We start from the raw sequence: 18,257 nt of genomic DNA, 5'->3' as shown, positions 1-18,257 counted from the left end.
AATCAAATCAAAAGCAGAGCCCATCTAGATATGGTGGCCTGAGCTTTTAAAACATGAGTGGTGATGGACAGAAAGTGTTAACTGAAAAATCACCATAACAAAGGATACTTCCTCTTAATTCTAAACCAATTGAGTCTCTCAGAAAAACAAACTACACGTCTGAGAGCGTTCTACTCATGGGTGAGGGTTGGGCAAAATAGAGAATAAAGAAATGTCTATTAGTAGGGTTGCACAATTACACTGAAAAGAATAACATTTTAACACTGTTAATGTCAAGCCAAGAATCAAGTATCAAGAATTGTTACACTCTATCCAATCCATATGTAAACTTGAAGTGTTGTTGTTCTGTCTTCTGTCAGTCATCTGTAGACTTTTTTCTGGCTGACAGATGGAACAAAAAAAAATCAGCAGTACAGACTCAGCAGCAAGCACAACATAGCCTAACTCCTCATGAACTCCTCATGAAGAAAAAAGTTCATAATAAACACATAAAATAAAGTTTAAGGCCAGTGCTATTACCTGAAACTCTCTGGTGATCAGGATGATTGATGTAGCAAGAAAACTTAATGCAGGAAGAAGGAGACTCCAGACATGTGAGGCCAATGCTGACATGGTGCCAACAGTTGGGTGCCACTTTAGTGTGCTGCACAGAAGAGTGGTATTGACCAGGACTTAATGGAACAAAAAGGGCAGGGCAATGGGTTTCTCTTATTTGTTTTTTTGCATGAACGTATTTTAAAAAAAAATCAGGTCATGCAAATGTACCAGGGAAGCATGCGCTTGCTCTGGAACTATATGGAAACCTCTTTGGTTGCTGACCAAAGCATTAATCCATGCAAATTTGAGGGTTCACCACAAGGGCTTACAAGAGATGAGGAGTGGCTAGAAAAAATCTTCCTTAATAAGATAATCCTTTATTAGTCCCACAGTGGGGACTAATTACTTTGTAATTATTATGTAATTATGAATTATTATGTAATTATTACATTGATCCACACATACTGTCTTACAGTCCTCATGGCATCATACACTTACAAACATGAGGCCAAAAAAATGAAGTCACTTTAGTTTGACAATTGTGACCCAGGCTGCTCTATCCCAGACCATTTTGCAGCTACACTTCCGTGGTACGTTAGACAATGTGGACAGGCGCTAGAGCAGTTAAAATAAGAAAAGGCAAGATTCACTGTTATTTTCAGACTGAGGTGAAGTCATATCCTCGCTTTGACATCACAGAGCTACTTTGTGCGACAGCCAGTTTTCCTTTTCCTGTATCCGACTTATGATGAATTGACATTTTTTAGCCTACAACTGCAGGTGACAGACGACTGGACACTATCTTCCTCTTATGAATAACAAAACAGACCGTGTTTGTGTCTTTTTCTGTCCGTTTCCACACAGTCCCACTTTAGAAAAACACTTTAGAAGTGCAATTATGAATTTGCCTCAGTAATGGAATTTATAAAACACTACAGGGGTAAGATAATTTATTGCAGCCTTTGGCTTTTATGTCTGAATCATCATGAATGGAAATCACAGAGGAAACAATAAACCCTAATTTGCTGAGGTCTTATGCAAAATATACATTTACTGTTGTTTACTTTGGCCTCTGTAAACAGAAAGGCCTTTATTCAGACTAGTTTACAATGATGAAGGATCCCCTATTTGCATGCAGGACTATAATTTGCATGACTGTTGTGCTTTGCCCTGAAAAAAATATCAGCCTATTATAATTTCCACTTGGCTAGTGAAAACTGAACAACAACTCAAGTGGATGTTAAGATTAAAAATGTTAAATATGTAAAAAAAAAAAAAAAAAAGCCTATACATATCTTACTATCTAACAAGCAATAATAGCATGCATATGCAAGTAGTAGTAGGTCAAAAGGAGAACTAAAGGTGAGCAACCTCCCTTCTGTTGATATGAGCAAGCATCGTCTCAAAACCACAAAAGTTTCCGATGCCTGTGTAGGGAGTCACTAGCACGAGGTTAGAGTAGAAGCTTGCAGGCGGCAGCAATAATACATTTCATTTTGATGGGAGGTATGGACAATTCAAGCCTGCTTTTAATCTGATCTCAACAAGGTGTTCCTGATTCCTTACTAGAAACCGGTTCACCAGGTCACTTCTCGGAACTGAGCAAGATACTTGACTGTACACTGAACAATAAAGTAAAAATGCTTTACACATTTGCCTTGTCTGCCTTTTGGGAATGTCTGGAAAGCGAATACAAAAGTCCCAGGGGACATTTCTGTATGTGATGGTCAATGACTGGACAGTGCCACCCCAACCCGACCTTGGCCATTGCATACAATGCTATCAATAGTCTTCAGGTTTCTAGAGTCGGGGACCGGAAGAGGCAGCGACATATCATGGAATAACATTCAGCGGTGCAGAGTATTGCCATTGTTCTGATAAAGGCCGGACAGGCTAAATTGAGCATGAGGAAAGGGATGCCGCTGTTTCGCAGAGTCCCCCCCTCGCCTTCACTGGCGTTGTTAAAGTTTCCACTGAGCGCTGCTGGGGAAGGAAGTGGCTTTTAACCCCTCGAGAGGAACCTCTCAGTTAAGACAGGAAAGCGCCGGGCTTGGTGACAGAACTTTCCACATCTACGACCAATGCATCGCAAAAACAGAGATCTTTGCTGAGACAAGGTGCTCAACCATAGACAGTTAGACAGCTGCTTCTCTGTCTGGCCCAAGACAACATGCGTACTCACTGGTCACTGTGTCCGCTGCTTTCACTTAATAATAGAATGACAGAAACTGACATTTTGACAGTTTAGAATTTTTGAGGTGCAATCGTTTTGGCTAATTTAACATCTCCATGTCTACTGATCTCTGAAATATACTTTATTTGTGCATATTTTTGTCTGACATTGTTATAAAAATTTATATTAAAGCAAAACATTTATATAAAAGCATATACACCATATATAAACTGGATTTGGCTATTCAAGTGCATCTGTTGGTTTCCCTCAAAAACATTTAAAACAATATGCGAGCAAAAGGGATTCTGACAAAACAAGGATACCATAAAAAACAAAAACAAAGCAGTAAAAATACACAATGAATACTAATTAACACTAATAAATAGGTTAAATCGGGGTTGGGTTTCCTGAAAACATTTTAACAGACAGATTCATGAACAGTGGAGTGAGCATCAATTACACTGAAAACTCTCACAACCAGTTAAGATGCTCTTAACATTAGGATGCTTTTGAGAAATGGGTCCGAGATCTGAAAGAAGTAGGGTCAGTTATTATCTATAAACGTTTATAACCAACTTAATATCAAATATCAGAACTTTAACGTCAGTCTGGTAAGACCTCACAGTTCTCAATGACCCAATGCAGGGTCATTAACAAACAAATTATTCACATCCTACAGCAGTGAGGGGAGCACTCAGAAGGTAACAAAATAGTCTAGATGTCTACAGGTGGGCCGCTTGTCCTAAAGACTTGGATGGGTAACATGTGAGCATGCAGGGAAATTTCTTTTTGCTAATGGTGCCAAAACATTAGAAATAATTATATTGAGTAAAACTACTGCAGAAATGCTGCATTTCACTGTCAGGAGTATCACAATAAAAAAAAACTTGCTCAGTACATATGCTTAAGATTTGCTGTTTACTATGTTAGTGTTTATTCAAAATGCTAACACTGCTAACAGTGAATAAAAGCTAAAGTAAAGGCTAGGTGGAACTGTTATCACTTGCTTGTGATTTACTGTTGGTCACATTAGTATTTAAAAAGGTTAACAATGCTGACAGTAAGTGAAAGCTAGTAATGGCCAAATTAAATTCGGCAAAAGTGATTGTGCTAACAGGTAGCAATTGCCAGTGATCTACTTTTAGTCACATTACCGTTTCTAAGTATGTGAGTGTTTCTAAGAGTGCTTGAAGGAGCTGAACCCTGGGGAACCCAAAAGTCCTGACCAAGACAAAGCAGAGTGCATAAACATGCACCTCACGTGGGGTGCCTGTGTGTAGAAAATCCCCAAAGGTCTGAGTGTGTTTGAAAAAGGCTCATGCATTCCACTTTGCGCAAGTATACAACGGCTCATTAGTATCAGATGGTAATTTCCTTCCGTGGCTATCCCCTGTTGTGCACAGCAATGGGGTGTACCACTCAAGAAAAAAAAACCTGAAAAAAAACAAAAAAAAACGAAATAAGGCCGGTGAACTTCCTGTCTGTTGCATATGAAACAGCTCTCTCCAGCAGAGCTGCTGCAGCAAAGAAGCCCAGCTGTTTGAAGCAGGCATGCCTTGACGTCAGCTGGTCGCCAGGCAACCGTCAACCACAGGGGTGTTACATTTTCCATTGCTTGTAGTTCTCAGATCCTCCAACAAAAACAAGCTGCAGTCGTGCCGATCTCACTTTTTTGGTTGGGTGATGGTATCAATTTGTTAACATCGCCGATAGAAAGCTTTTGCTGAGTTGCTTTCAAAAGTCAGGGGAAGTGTAGTAATCAGCCACTTAGGCTACGTAAATTTCTCAGTCATTCAAGAACTTCTACAAGATCTGACAAATCCACTCACACTTATAGTGCTTACAAGAGGATAACTCTCTTTTGAATAGAAGCATGGCATTTCTTTCATTCATTCTGTGACCAAATGCAATGACCAAATGCTTTGACAAAGGGACTTAATTGACCTCTTAAAGTTGTATTTCACCATGACAGGAACCAGATGTCTTTAAAAGCTATGTCAAAAAAATACACCACTGAACCATTATCAACTGGTGATTTTAGAGAGTAAACATAGTGACATTTTTGTTTTGTGTAGACATCGCAACCCATATTTCCTATTACCACCATTCTAAATAAATTGGACTTTTGAGTTTTTACGGGATGCACAATGTCATGTCAAACCACTCTGAATGACATTTTAAGAAATAAATGATGGAATGCCCTTATTAAACATAAAAATTACTAATTCTTGTGTTCAATCTGCTGTTCCTATTTAAAAAACAGTTGACAGTAAAGTACCACTTCTTTCACACAAGAAAACAAAAAAGGTGAGTCACATATCAGTGGCATTGTATTGTTACTCGTTGAAGTTAAATCAGGTGTACCTGAGGGAGGAAAGCACAAAACTATGCAAAAATCCACTATGCAGAGTTCCCCACCCCTGCCATAACTCATCATGCAGCTGAAAAAGATTAAAAGGGACATAACTAGATGCACTATTTGTATATGATCATACAAATCAGCCCACCATATTGCTGCACCCATAGTTGATCATGGTCTATATTAACTATGTTGTTCATCACACATAACACATGTAGCCCCTGCAAATAGCACAATCCCACTCATCATGGGCTGTAGCTTACAGGCCTAGACATGTGCTTAATGCAACATGCAAGCTTTTACAAAGACTGGGACAAAAAAAGCATGTCTTGCACCTTAGACAAAAAAATAGGAGTGAATGCAACCACTATGCAATGCTAATGCTTAGTCACAAAGCCTGTTCCTGTTTATTAACAAAGAAAACAACATGCACATCATACAAGATGCCTATCCACACAGAACAGAGTTATATTTATATGTGATGCATTCCAAGCTGTATAAGAACAATCATCTAAGCTGCTTTTTCAGTGTCAACTTGCTTCGATGTTTTTACGAATGTTCACTGAATATTTTGCAAGCTGTCACGCGATATATGACATGCTGTATTTGGTGCAACAGAAATGACATGCATATTCAGTACCCTTTTAGTGGTCCATTAGTAGCCTTTAGTGGCCCTGTGCACTGTAAGGAAACTTTGTGCAGCAGTAAAATAAACAAAACATTTGCACCCTGTGTGTGCTGACAGTGAGGACTGCAGTGCATTACTTGGGTTATGCTTGATACAACAAGTAACCACAAGACTGTAGTGTCTTTCTGCAAATGCACACAAACGCAAACACATTCGCCGACCAATACACACACACACACACACCAAGGGCTCTTCTCACATCTCACTGCCACAGGAAAAGGAGACACCATTACTCTAAGCATGCTCACAACAAGATAGGTCATGTACTAAAACAATGCTCTTAAATGTCCTGCTAAGTTTCTCCATTTAAAACTAAACTCTCTAAATGTTCTGTGTTCAATGTTTTAACATTTTAAAGACACAATTTGCAGAGATAATTCCTGGCAGAGAAAAAATTATACTCACTATGTCACGTTAGGGTCTCACTCAGTTAGTGGTACAAAGCAATCCAGATTGCTTGATGTCAGAATAACAGGTACATTAAACTCTGCAAAGACCTCTGGTTATATCTGGTTTATTCAATTCAAGTCCAACCCACATAGTCATTTCACAAATATATCCCTGTAGCAAACACCATTAACAAAGCATTTTACAATCACAATGAAGTTTTAAATCACAGTGGATTTATAGGATTAATAAAGTCTAGCATCAAGGCACGCTGAACTGTAGACTCAACTGTCTAAAATGTCCCAAAATGTTCTGAACCTGATATGTTTTGTACAGTTCTTGATATTGCTACAATCAAGCTAAACAATACTAACTGTCCTAAACGACTAGCGATAAAAGACCTCATCAAAATACACACCAACTAGCCTTGTCCAGTGTTGTATTAACATGGCTTTGGTAGTAGTACCTTTCATTTTGACTAGATGGTTGGCATATGATAGAATTTAAAATAGAATTTCACAACAGGCTTCTTTTCATGCAACATTTTTTCAACAGGTGCTTGCAGAATGTATGCAATATTTTATGTACTTTGACTTGTAAATTACTTTAGAGGATCCAGTGTAGAATCTAATGGACTGGAACATTTTTCTTCACAACATATAATAATAAACTACCTGAATGTCTGTTACAAACTTAAAACATCCATGTTTAACCTAAAGAACAGCTACAGTGGGGCTATTTAGTCATCCACTGATTGTGCAAGTTCTCCTACTTAGAAAGATGAGAGAGGTCTGTAATTTTCATCATAGATACACTTCAACTATGAGAGACAAAATGAGAAAAAAAATCCAGGAAATCACATTGTAGGATTTTTAAAGACTTTATTTGTAAATTATGGTGGAAAATAAGTATTTGGTCAATAACAAAAGTTCAACTCAATACTTTGTAACATAACCTTTGTTGGCAATGACAGAGGTCAAAAGTTTCCTGTAAGTCTTCACCAGGTTTGCACACACTGTAGCTGGTATTTTGGCCCATTCCTCATGCAGATCTCCTCTAGAACAGTGATGTTTTGGGGCTGTCGCTGAGCAACACAGACTTTCAACTCCCTCCACGCATTTTCTATGGGGTTGAGGTCTGGAGACTGGCTAGGCCACTCCAGGACCTTGAAATGCTTTTTACAGAGACACTCCTTCATTGCCCGAGCGGTGTGTTTGGGATCATTGTCATGCTGGAAGACGTAGCCACGTTCCATCTTCAATGCTCTCACTGATGGAAGGAGGTTTTGGCTTAAAATCTCACTATACATGGCCCCGTTCATTCTTCCCTTAACACGGATCAGTCGTCCTGTCTACTTTGCAGAAAAACAGCCCCAAAGCATGATGTTTCCACCCCCATGCTTCACAGTAGGTATGGTGTTCTTGGGATACAACTCTGCATTCTTCTTCCTCCAAACACGACGAGTTGAGTTTTTACCACAAGTTCTATTTGGGTTTCATCTGACCACATGATATTCTCCCAATCCTCTTCTGGATCATCCATATGCTCTCTGAGAAACTTCAGACAGGCCTGGACATGTACTGGCATAAGCAGGGGGACACGCCTGGCACTGCAGGATTTGAGTCCCTCTTGGCATGGTGTGTTACTGATGGTAGTCTTTGTTACTTTGGTCCCAGCTTTTTGCAGGTCATTCATCAGGTACCTTCATGTAGCTCTGGGATTTTTGTTCACCGTTCTCATGATCATTTTGACCTCACAGGATCAGATCTTGCGTGGGGCGAATATCAATGGTCTTGTATGTCTTCCATTTTTTTACAATTGCTCCCACAGTTGATTTATTCACACCAACCTGCTTGCCTATTGTAGATTCCCTCTTCCCAGCCTGGTGCAGGTCTACAGGTCTACCAGGTCTATTTTCTTCCTGGTGTCCTTCAACAGCTCTTTGGTTTTGGCCAGGTGTCTTTTATACAGAAAACGAGGTCAAACAGGTGCCATTAATACAGGTAACGGGTGGAGGAAAGAAGAGCTTCTTACAGAAGAAGTTACAGGTCTGTGAGAGCCAGAAATCTTGCTTGTTTGTGGGTGACCAAATACGTACAATACCTACAATGTGATTTCCTGGATTTTATTCCTTATTTTGTCTCTCATAATTGAAGTGTACCTATAATAAAAATTACAGACCTCTCTCATCGTTTTAAGTAGGAGAACTTACACAATCAGTGGCTGACTAAATACTTTTTTGCACCACCGTATACAATGTAAATTGTGGTCCATGTTGATATGATTGTTACACAATTCCTGCAAATTTTTCAGGAGAACTTTCATGCTGCAAACCTCTCCCTCTACCACATCCCCAAGGTGTTCTACTGGATTCAGGTAACTGGGAAGGCCACTTAAGACCAATGAACTCATTGTTATCTTCATCAAATCAGTGTGCTTTGTGATCTGGTCATGCTAGAAGCAGCCATTCACAGAAAATTGTGACCATAAAGGGATGCGCATTGTCAACAACCATACTCATGCTGTGGCATTCAAGCAATGATTGACTCGTATTAAGAGGCCTAAAGTGTGCAAAAAACATTTTCTACACCATCACACCACCACTTTAATGAGAAGGTGCACAGGTGTTCCTGCTATGTAATGATATGCTTGGCTGGCTCATTGTCATGCTCATGATCTTTTGTTGACTCTTTTTCAATCTCTGCATAAACAAATTTTTTTTTTGATAAAATCACGTTTTTCTTGGTGATAATAAGTTAACAAATCCTCTACAGCTATGGGTCTCACCCAGCTATGGGTCCATGATGTAGAGTCCTGGCTCTCCTGGACACTTATAAACTTTGACTTGAGCTAAAAGAAACTAGGTAAGATATACCATAACATCTACTATGCTCAACACTTTGTTAGTCAACTAAAATACTAAAATATTTCAACTATATTTCAAGTAGAATGACAGCTACTGTTTGGTTTTAGTGAGAAAAGTGACAACAAAATATAACCTGTAATGACTGTATGGTCATATTATACTGTGCCACAGTGGTCATACCATTAAGAAATGGTCTCTTTCTTACAGAGAAACACGCCATACAAAGGCTGAATACAAATACACACAAATCGTTGTTTGAAACCCTGCCTTGTTTTTAGATCATGTCCTCTGTGGCAATAATTGTCCAGCAAAAATATTATGGACATCTCAAGAAGATGGCTGATGTCTCGAGTGTAAATATAATACAGACATTTGAGAAGACCCATCCAAAACGAACTAAGTAGCTTTATGGGAACATCCCACCCAACTTATTTAGTTATCCAGTCTCCTACTCTGCCATCTCTGTTTCAGCAAATACACAGAACACATTCCAGCCTACCTGTGACTGGCTTCGAAAGAGGAAGTATAGGGTTCATTTAAATTACATTTAAAGCAACTCCTCCCCGAAGGCAAGGTTAACTTCATTACGCTTTCCATGGATTTCACACAGAACTCGTGGCATATAGTCTAATTTGTTTGTATTTGAACAGATAAATGAATACACATTCACTATTTGGCATCATCTTTTGGATGATTTGGAGTCATATTACATCACATTTTTGTAAACGTCTTAACAGTTAAGAATAATTAGGGTAGATAATTTCACAATCAACCATTATGCAGGAAAAAGTTCCTAATGCATTTGAAATGTAATTACATCATAGCTGTCCACAACATAATACTGGTGTAAAGTCAAACCCAATGGAAACGTCTGTAGGTCACTTGTTTGACTAAAACCACTGATAACACCAGTTAACACCACTCAATTTTCCTCCCACAAGCATCACTCGGTTTGCTCGTAAAAAAATAGGCTCTTTTAGCTCTAAAAGATGAAGGGATTCTCTGACAAGTATTGTACCCTCAAGTTTAAAATGATGAAATAGCTGTCCACAACATAAACCTACAACAAGTGTAAAGTCAAACCCAGTGGAAACTTTTATGGGTCACTCATTTAAGCAAAACCACTGATAACACCAAGTTAGCAACACTCAATTTTCCAAAGCCCTAGAACAACCCACAAAACAAAAACCACAGTGTCAACGGCCATGTAAGTACAGATAGGTGACACAACCAGCAATATTCACTAAAAATAAGCTCCTTTATAATAACATTTTCAGGAGATAGATGTCAAATCACATAACACATTGCCTGTTGCTGTCGAATTAGACTCACTTTATCTGTGGCAAAGAGGTTGTGGAAACTGTGTATGTCTAAAAATATTTGTGCTGCCCGTTCTAAAGAAGCCAAAACGCTCATGCCACTGCTCGTGAGTAAGTTAAGCTTTAGCATACTGACCAAGCAGTACCATTTTCATTTAAGTTTAAATATTTTTGCTTTAATGTGTAAATGCTAGAAAGACTTTAGAGAAGAAAGAAGATTTAAGAAATGTTTTTACAAACCATCCACTGACTCCCATCTCATAACCATGTGTAAACAGCTCCAGGTGTGGACATGAGTAACCGCCTTTTACTGGAAATTACTAACTACATTTACGGACTAAGGCACAAGATAAAAACCTGTATGATTAATAAAAAATATGAAAAAGCTTTGATGCAGAAATCTAAACATTCTCAACCAAAGGACTTTACTGTTCCCTCAATTTAAACCTGGCCACAAAGTCCAACTCTTTGCACTCTCAGAACTAACATAGCATTTATTCTACATGTTTATGTCGTCAGGAGTAATCTACACACTCTGTGGCAATTCTGAATAATTTAACACATACATGTGTAAAATGTCTATTTTAATGATATTTTGCGTTAACATATAGTCATTTATAAACTTTTATTTTACAGTGTGCCAATAGAGGGACAATTTGCTTACGTACAGTGGAGATTGTATCACTTGAGTTTAAGACTATTGAGTGATCTTGGCCTTGTGGGTACTCAGCGTGTATACACTGTCTTTTAAGAGCAGTACGAATAAGTCCTAATAGATGGTAGAATGGGATGTTTCTTGGTGTTTATGTGAAACAAACGTCCCATGATAAGCCTGCTGGCAGTCGGCTGACGTGGTGTGCAGGGAGACATTATTCCACTGCTCATGATGCTGTTGGAGGGCCTCGTGATGGCCATCACTAAACAACAGAGCTCTCTGTGACAGCAGCAACATGTATGTAAACCACAGATTCTCTCAACAATTCGGCCAGTGGGACGTGTCTCACTGTGGGAGAGTATGTGGGCTTCCACTGTCTCAAGAGTGTAAGCCTCACACTGATGATAATACAAATTTATTGTCATTATATTTTTCACAGTATCAGATTATATTTTAGTTAGTATTAATAGAATTAATTAGTTAACATTAATAACATTAATGAACCTCATGTTTTAATGAAGTTATCAAGTTAGTATTAATAGCATTACTGACCCCATGTTACTAAGTGTGTATTACTGTCCTGAGTGTTTTAATTGAACTGATATGTTCCCATCTCTTAAAGCCAATGGTGTACAATGTCACTATGATGCAAAAAGAGTAAATATCAATAAACATATTGCAAAAACACTGCTAACCTGAAAAGCAATTTCACTGTATCTCAAAATAATGGTATTCACTTTAATACATTGCCCAGCACTATTCAATACTTGTTAAATGCTACAGTTGTATAAGAAAGGGTATTAATGGGCACACTAAATGCACTAAATCCTTTTTAGCAACTGGATGATTTGTTGGCAAATTACCCATAAAATAGGTTATATGAGACCCAGGTCTGCTTGTTAACCTTGTACTGAGCTATTTGTTCCTGGATCTGCCTTTGTGCTCCACTTAAAGGGCGGCCAGCAAAAGTCTGGGAGAAAACTCCCCACAGTCTGACAGCAGAACACAGCAGAACACAGAAGTACCTTTGTATGTGAGAATGTCAAGCATTACTCAAGGAGAATACTGACTAGATATAAACAGGAATGCTCAGCAACAGGGGCGATGCATTCGAGCAAGACCCATATCAGTCAACATGCTGCCTTCAATTTGAGAAAATTCCCACACCAAGGCAAGATCCACACAAAACAAAAAAGAATACAAAAGACAAACACAGTGTATACACATTTCCAGTTGGTAAATTAAAATATAGTATCACACCTTCCTTGTTTACATAAAGTTTAACCTCAAACATGTGCTAAGGAAAGAACATTCAATCTAGACTCACCGCTTTCTGCTGGGTCTGCAAGAAGGCTGGCGTGCGCTCAGGATCACTGGAAATGTCGTCCTCTGATTCCTCCCAAGAGGATGAAAAGCCTGTAGAGGATGCTGATGAGGAAGACAGTTTCCGTTGTGCTCGAGAGGGCCGTGGGCTGACCTCAGGCTCCTGGCTCTCCCCGCAGGCCTCCATGCCATGGTCAGTCACTATGACTGCAGGTATTGGGGCCACCTCCAGGCAGCTGCCCTCTGTTTCTGCTTTAGGCTGTGAGCCGGACTTAGTCCATGTCTCCAATTGCTCAGGGGCAGCCAAGTCATTACTAACCCCTTGTGAGGTACTGGAGAGGCTACTAATAGGGCTGTCACCTCTGCTCCAAAATCCCTCAGATTTGCTGCCCCGCAAAGCCCCATCAGCTTCTGGGTAGCCTGTGTCATTCTCCTCCAGGTTTCCTTCTGACTCACGGCAGTTTTTCCCATTCTGCAGCTCCTTGGGAATCCCTGCAAGGTGGTCACTGGTCCGGGAGTCAAGAAGGTTTCCTGGGATCTGACAAGGCTTATCTGACTGAAGGAAGTCAGGGTCAGGGCATAGCTTGTCCAGTTGAGGGAAGGAACCACGATTTGGGCTGGGTCTCCTCGAAAGACGTGGGCTCCGCTGAAGCTCCCTGTTCTGAGCCTGAGCAGATATATGCTCGAATAAGTCCACCTTCTTGTTCACTTCCACATTCTGTAGCTCACGGCTGCGCTGGAGCTGCTGAGCAGCACGTCGTTCTGTCTCCTCCTGGTCATCCTCAGGCCCAGAACCACTCAGTCGTCGCACCCGGGTCCCCACGTTCACCCCCAGCTGGTCTGGGGACCGGTACGTTCTAGAACTGCTGGAACCAGTCATCATCGGAGGAAAGACAAATGAAGTTCCAGAAGAGCCAGGACTCAAGCTACCAGGGCTGCACGGAGTGCCGGTGCCCCCCAGCAGTGGGCAAAAGGTGGTACGGTCTGGGACCGGCAGGACAGGCCTCCCAGTTCGAGGGCTGCTCTTATCAGTCAGGTTATTGGGGTTCATCATTATTAGGTTGTTCAGGGCATAAGCAGCCATAGTAGCAGGCTGGCTCTGTCCATATGTACTCCCATTTAGGCCTAGTCATCGACACTGCACTGGCCTCTGCAGCCAACCATCATGAGGTCAGTGTAAGAAAAAAAAACTGGACTGGTGACACAAGCCCTTGTGCTTCATTCAATCATTGTCAGTCACTGCCCTTCTGTGCCCAGGTAAGATACTAAAAAGAAAAACAATACTGTTTTGAAAAAATATATATTAAAAAATGTATGTGCATATGTTATACAGCAATGAGAACTTGACAGTTTAAATTGTTTCCTTAAATAGCATGACATTTACTATTACATTGTTTTGCTAAACTAACTGAGTGAACTTTCATAATTGCAGGTGTAACACCTACATAACATCTAATAATAACATAACATCTGGATAATTAATGTTGTAAGACCAGCAAATTTGAATACACAAAAAAATACATATTACAAAGATTACTACCCACATAACATGTGTACAGCATAAATGCTCCCCCTTATTTGCATAAAATACACACAAAGCTCACCAAATACTGTGCGTTTCAAGAGAATATTAATAATGTAATACACTAATGGTCACATAAATGGAAAAAATGACATTTCGTTTAAAAGTATTAATCATGACATAATATTAAGCTCACTGCAAATCTAACATCTAATGTTCTAAGTTCTAATGAGTTAAGCAGGATACATAATTATCCTGAGTAACACAACACTGGATAAAATGTCCTAAACCAGAGAGAGATTTTTTTTTAAATGGTGAGGCCCCAGCTCCACTGATGCTAAACATTTGTGGATTAGAGTAAAGGAGAAACAAGCCAATTAGTCCACAATCCATTTACAGAAAGGGGAAATACCAGGACATGGAGAGATTCTGTGTTAAAACAATATATTTGAAATTTGGTTAATTGACACAAAATGTTCCATGTCCAATTACCAGCATTTAATTGGACAGAACAGGTCCAGCATCCATTTCATTGCTGAGTAAAGGGAAGAGTGAGGTGTTTTGGCTTTGTGGCCTTAGTATTAATAATGTTTTACTTTTGAACATGCTTTATTACTTCATACTTACTCATAACAGTTGCCCTGCCTTGTGTCAGCAAAAGCAACTGCTTCCAGGGAACTTCAATGGAAAAAGACAGTCAGCAATTTGACAACAAACCTGATTCAAATGTATAACCTGCAGAGATTAAATTTGATTCAATCTGATTAAGACTGCATAAAGCCTAAAACCAAGGTATGTCTGTAATGCAAACATCTTCTATCTATTTATTTTATTCCACAGTGATGATATACCCTATGCTTTACTTTCAAGACCCTTAAACTGGTCGTTACCTACCTTAACGGACAGATACTCAAGTACTGGTCCTAATGTGTACTTGGCCACAAAGAAGGCTTGGCCAAGACATTAAAGGAATTTAATACAAACATGTCAACAATGCAAGGCTAAGCCTGACAGTAGACTGCTATACCTAATCTAAAAAAAACTCACCATACTTCAGTAAATTTGCACAGCAGTTAAACTCCTAACGTTACACTGTTACAGTGTTAGGGACTGAACACTGTAGGCGTTAAATCAACACTGCAGGCGTTCGGTCACCATGTGGGCTTTTGCTTTATGGATTAGCCAGTAAAATGAGTAAAAGAGAGTCAACAAACACGTGGTGGCACCCAACTCGGTGGGTGTTAATATCCTACCTTTACCACCAGCGAGTCTGAAGAACATGAATGAAGAGGCTTAGATGAATGCAAAGACTTCACAGTTTGCTGCCTATCAGTGTTCCAGCACAAAATGTAAATGGACGTCTACTAATTGATGTTTACCTCCCAATACAGATCTGTTCATATATTTATATTACTATACACAGAAGAGTGTGTGAGCTTCTCTTGATGCAGTTTAAATCAATTTGCCTCTAAGCTCACGTTGAGTTTTACAAATGTTACTTGCATTACCACAGGGTAATAGCCGGACTAGTACGTTGTTATAAAGCATCCATATTCGCTCATTTATCTTCTCAAACTCTCGACTCCAGCTCGACAGACGACTTAAGTTTAAGCTAAGGCATTTCACCTCACCCCGGGGCAAAAATCGCCCCGAACAATCCACTTCTGCCATCAAAGCCCCACAAACTCAACAAACTTGTGTTAGCTATGCGGTTGAGCAGAACTCTTGACGACTCACCTCGTTTCTGACAAGTGTGGAAGTTGAGGTTAATACCCGTCGTCCTGTCTTCCTTGTGCACAAATAAATAAACACAATCTACTCCCCCAGTCAGCTCGCCACAAGTCGTGTCGTAATGCAAGCCTGGCGGAGCCTAACTTGCTCGAGGTCCAGTGTAATTCAGCAGATGGGTCGACATGCTCTTCAGCAGTTCGCTTCGAGTGCTCGGCTGTTTGCTTAACGTACAAAGAAAGGCAGGAAGGAAGTTGAGCTGCCAGTCGCTGTGAATGCAGAGCGCCGTCTCTCTCTCTCTCTCTCTCTCTCTCTCTCTCTCTCTCTCTCTCTCTCTCTCTCTCTCTCTCTCTCTCTCTCCTCCTTTACACACACCGGCCACTGAGGGAAGAGCCCTTCAATCCACTACTCGTTAGGACTGCAGTTTACTTTTCTCTTATTGTACCTGGCTGATATAGCCACAACAATATGAAAGAGGTGTCTTTAGCAAAGGCAATGAACATAGCTATGTAGAACCACGGAAACTGCTTAAAGAGTCCATATTACATATTACTAAACTAATTTAACTTGAATTAAATTTTTTTATCAAATAGTTTGATGTATCATGTAAATAATGTTAAGGCACTTCACAGTTGATGCAGTCATTATATGGAAGTTATACTGAAAAATAGGCAGTTTTGAAGTCACTGTCGAAAACTTAGGTATTTACACCGTTACACCTTTCTGCCTTCAGCAGTTTCACCCTGTCCAATTAAACTGTCCAAAGGTTAAAGAGCTGTGTCATGCCACACAATGAAATGCGTTTTTCAATTAGACGTGATACAGGGCGGCCAATTACAACATTTGTTTTGTTTTTTTGCTAGCAGTGTATGTTTCAGTGCATTTCAGTGTGCGTGTGTGTGTGTGTGTGTGTGTGTGTGTGTGTGTAGATATGGTTTTATGGATTTCTAATGTGTTTCTGTTTGGGCTTCCTGTGATTTCTATATGAATGCAGCTTGTAGCTTGTGTAGTTTATTCGTGCCTATTAACCTAAAGCTATTCAAGACATTTCAGAGGTCACTCAAGTGTCATGATATTTATTACTTGATTACTTACACATGACAACTAGAGATGGTAACAGTGCTCTTTGTTGTGCTTGTGTTTTGGTGATTGATCAAAGTTGTATATCTTATATAATGATATTTTGTTATTTTGTGTATATATATAATGATCATTTTGTTTCCCATGAGACAAAGGAAATGTGTCGCTGGGATGACTTAAGTGAATGGAAAATACTATGCTGTAGTGGCCACTCTGATTTGAATGAGACGGTCTGGCTGATAGTAGTATGAAAATGAATTTTCCATGTCCTGAGACAAGGACCTGGCCTAAGTGCAGACTCAGAAAGGAACAACAACCCTTACACATCTCTCAGTATGTTTCCAAGAACAGTACAGTATTTAGCCAAACAAATCAACTATATTAGCCTTCTGTGTGGTAAGTTTGTATATGGACTTTAATGACAAAAGTGTCTGAACTGTACTTTTTGGGTACAAACACTGCCATGCTGTTCACATTCCCTACAGTCTTCGCAAAAATTGTTATGGTATTTGTTCTTGGTAGATATGTATTTACTTTTAAAATGTTAATCTACAAATGTTTCCCTGATTTTCCCTGAGAAAGTGAATGTAATAAGCATCCAATTGAATCTCAAGGAACAGTTTGGACCTTCAAGGGTGCATCAATAAAACTAGATGGCGCTATATGTGTTGTGATTCTCTTTGAAGTGATCATAAAAAGGATTCGTTTCTTCTGGCAGCAGGCTGCGTACAGTCATGGACAACACATGACTGTCACTCATTGAACTGTTTGCACTGAAATAGGTTACACCACAAAATAAACTTTCTCACTTCAGGCACACAGTGCTCTCTTTTCGCTGGAAGTTGCTGAAGTTTAGATAGTGACGAATCATTTGTGGTTTTTCCATCTCCCTGACTAAACAAATTCACCTGCTTATATATGAAAATGCATCAGGCCCGTGTGGTTTGAAGGAAAGGAGAGAAAGTTGTGGTCCAAGAGCAAACTATTTATTACCTGGCGTTATATTCATTGGAAGGTAACTGGGATGAAAACAATACATTTGCATTGTACTTGCTGGGATTTCTCGGCGACTAAATTAAGCTGTATGCATATAGTTTGCATTTTCATTCAGTCGTGGTAATTGATGTTTAGCCAAGGTGTGCCTCTCTCCGGACAAAAAAGTGGCCACTTCTTCAAACATTGCAGAGCAGAACATGCGATCAGCACAGTGCAAAGAAATGATGCAATCAGGAATCCAGCTGAGATAAAACTGTGGTGTCGAGCAATAAACAAACACGGGTGAACTGTTGTGTCTGTTGCTCTCAGGTAAGGAGAAATGTTTCAGAGAGAAATTGCCAAAAATATGTCAAGTGTTGGACAAACATTCAAACAATGAATCCGCAATAACATAATCTGAAGAAGTGAAGCGCTGGTGCACCATTAGTCTTCACAGGACATGTACGCCCCCTGGCGGTTGGCACTGAAAACACATATGTAAACATATCTAAGGAATACTGGCTCATCATCCCCGTTAAATAAATCGTTGTTTTATTTTACGTTCCAGTTTTAATTAAAATGTTGAAAGTGAATGTGTAGCTGACAAGACAAAGTGATTACACACTTGAACCTACGAGCTTACTT

At 39.7% G+C, this 18,257-nt stretch overlaps 1 protein-coding gene across 2 annotated transcripts in view; it reads right to left on the bottom strand.

The window, feature by feature from the left end:
* Positions 1 to 15,851, bottom strand: part of itpkb (inositol-trisphosphate 3-kinase B) — a 28,138-nt gene extending 12,287 nt beyond the window's left edge. Inside the window, exons 1-3 of one of the 2 annotated variants that reach the window (XM_072680220.1) lie at positions 15,567 to 15,851; positions 14,457 to 14,507; positions 12,312 to 13,572 (exon numbers count right to left, since the gene is read on the bottom strand). In XM_072680220.1, the coding sequence (XP_072536321.1) occupies positions 12,312 to 13,391 (1,080 nt within the window). In that variant the 5' untranslated portion in view covers positions 13,392 to 13,572; positions 14,457 to 14,507; positions 15,567 to 15,851. The remainder of the gene's footprint in view (positions 1 to 12,311; positions 13,573 to 14,456; positions 14,508 to 15,566) is intronic. The other variant, XM_072680229.1, reaches the window with a different exon arrangement.
* Positions 15,852 to 18,257: the final 2,406 nt, after the last annotated feature.

This window comes from Salminus brasiliensis, chromosome 1 (assembly GCF_030463535.1).
Source record: "Salminus brasiliensis chromosome 1, fSalBra1.hap2, whole genome shotgun sequence".
Taxonomy (NCBI): domain Eukaryota; kingdom Metazoa; phylum Chordata; class Actinopteri; order Characiformes; family Bryconidae; genus Salminus; species Salminus brasiliensis.
This window is presented reverse-complemented; position numbering and strand designations above follow the sequence as displayed.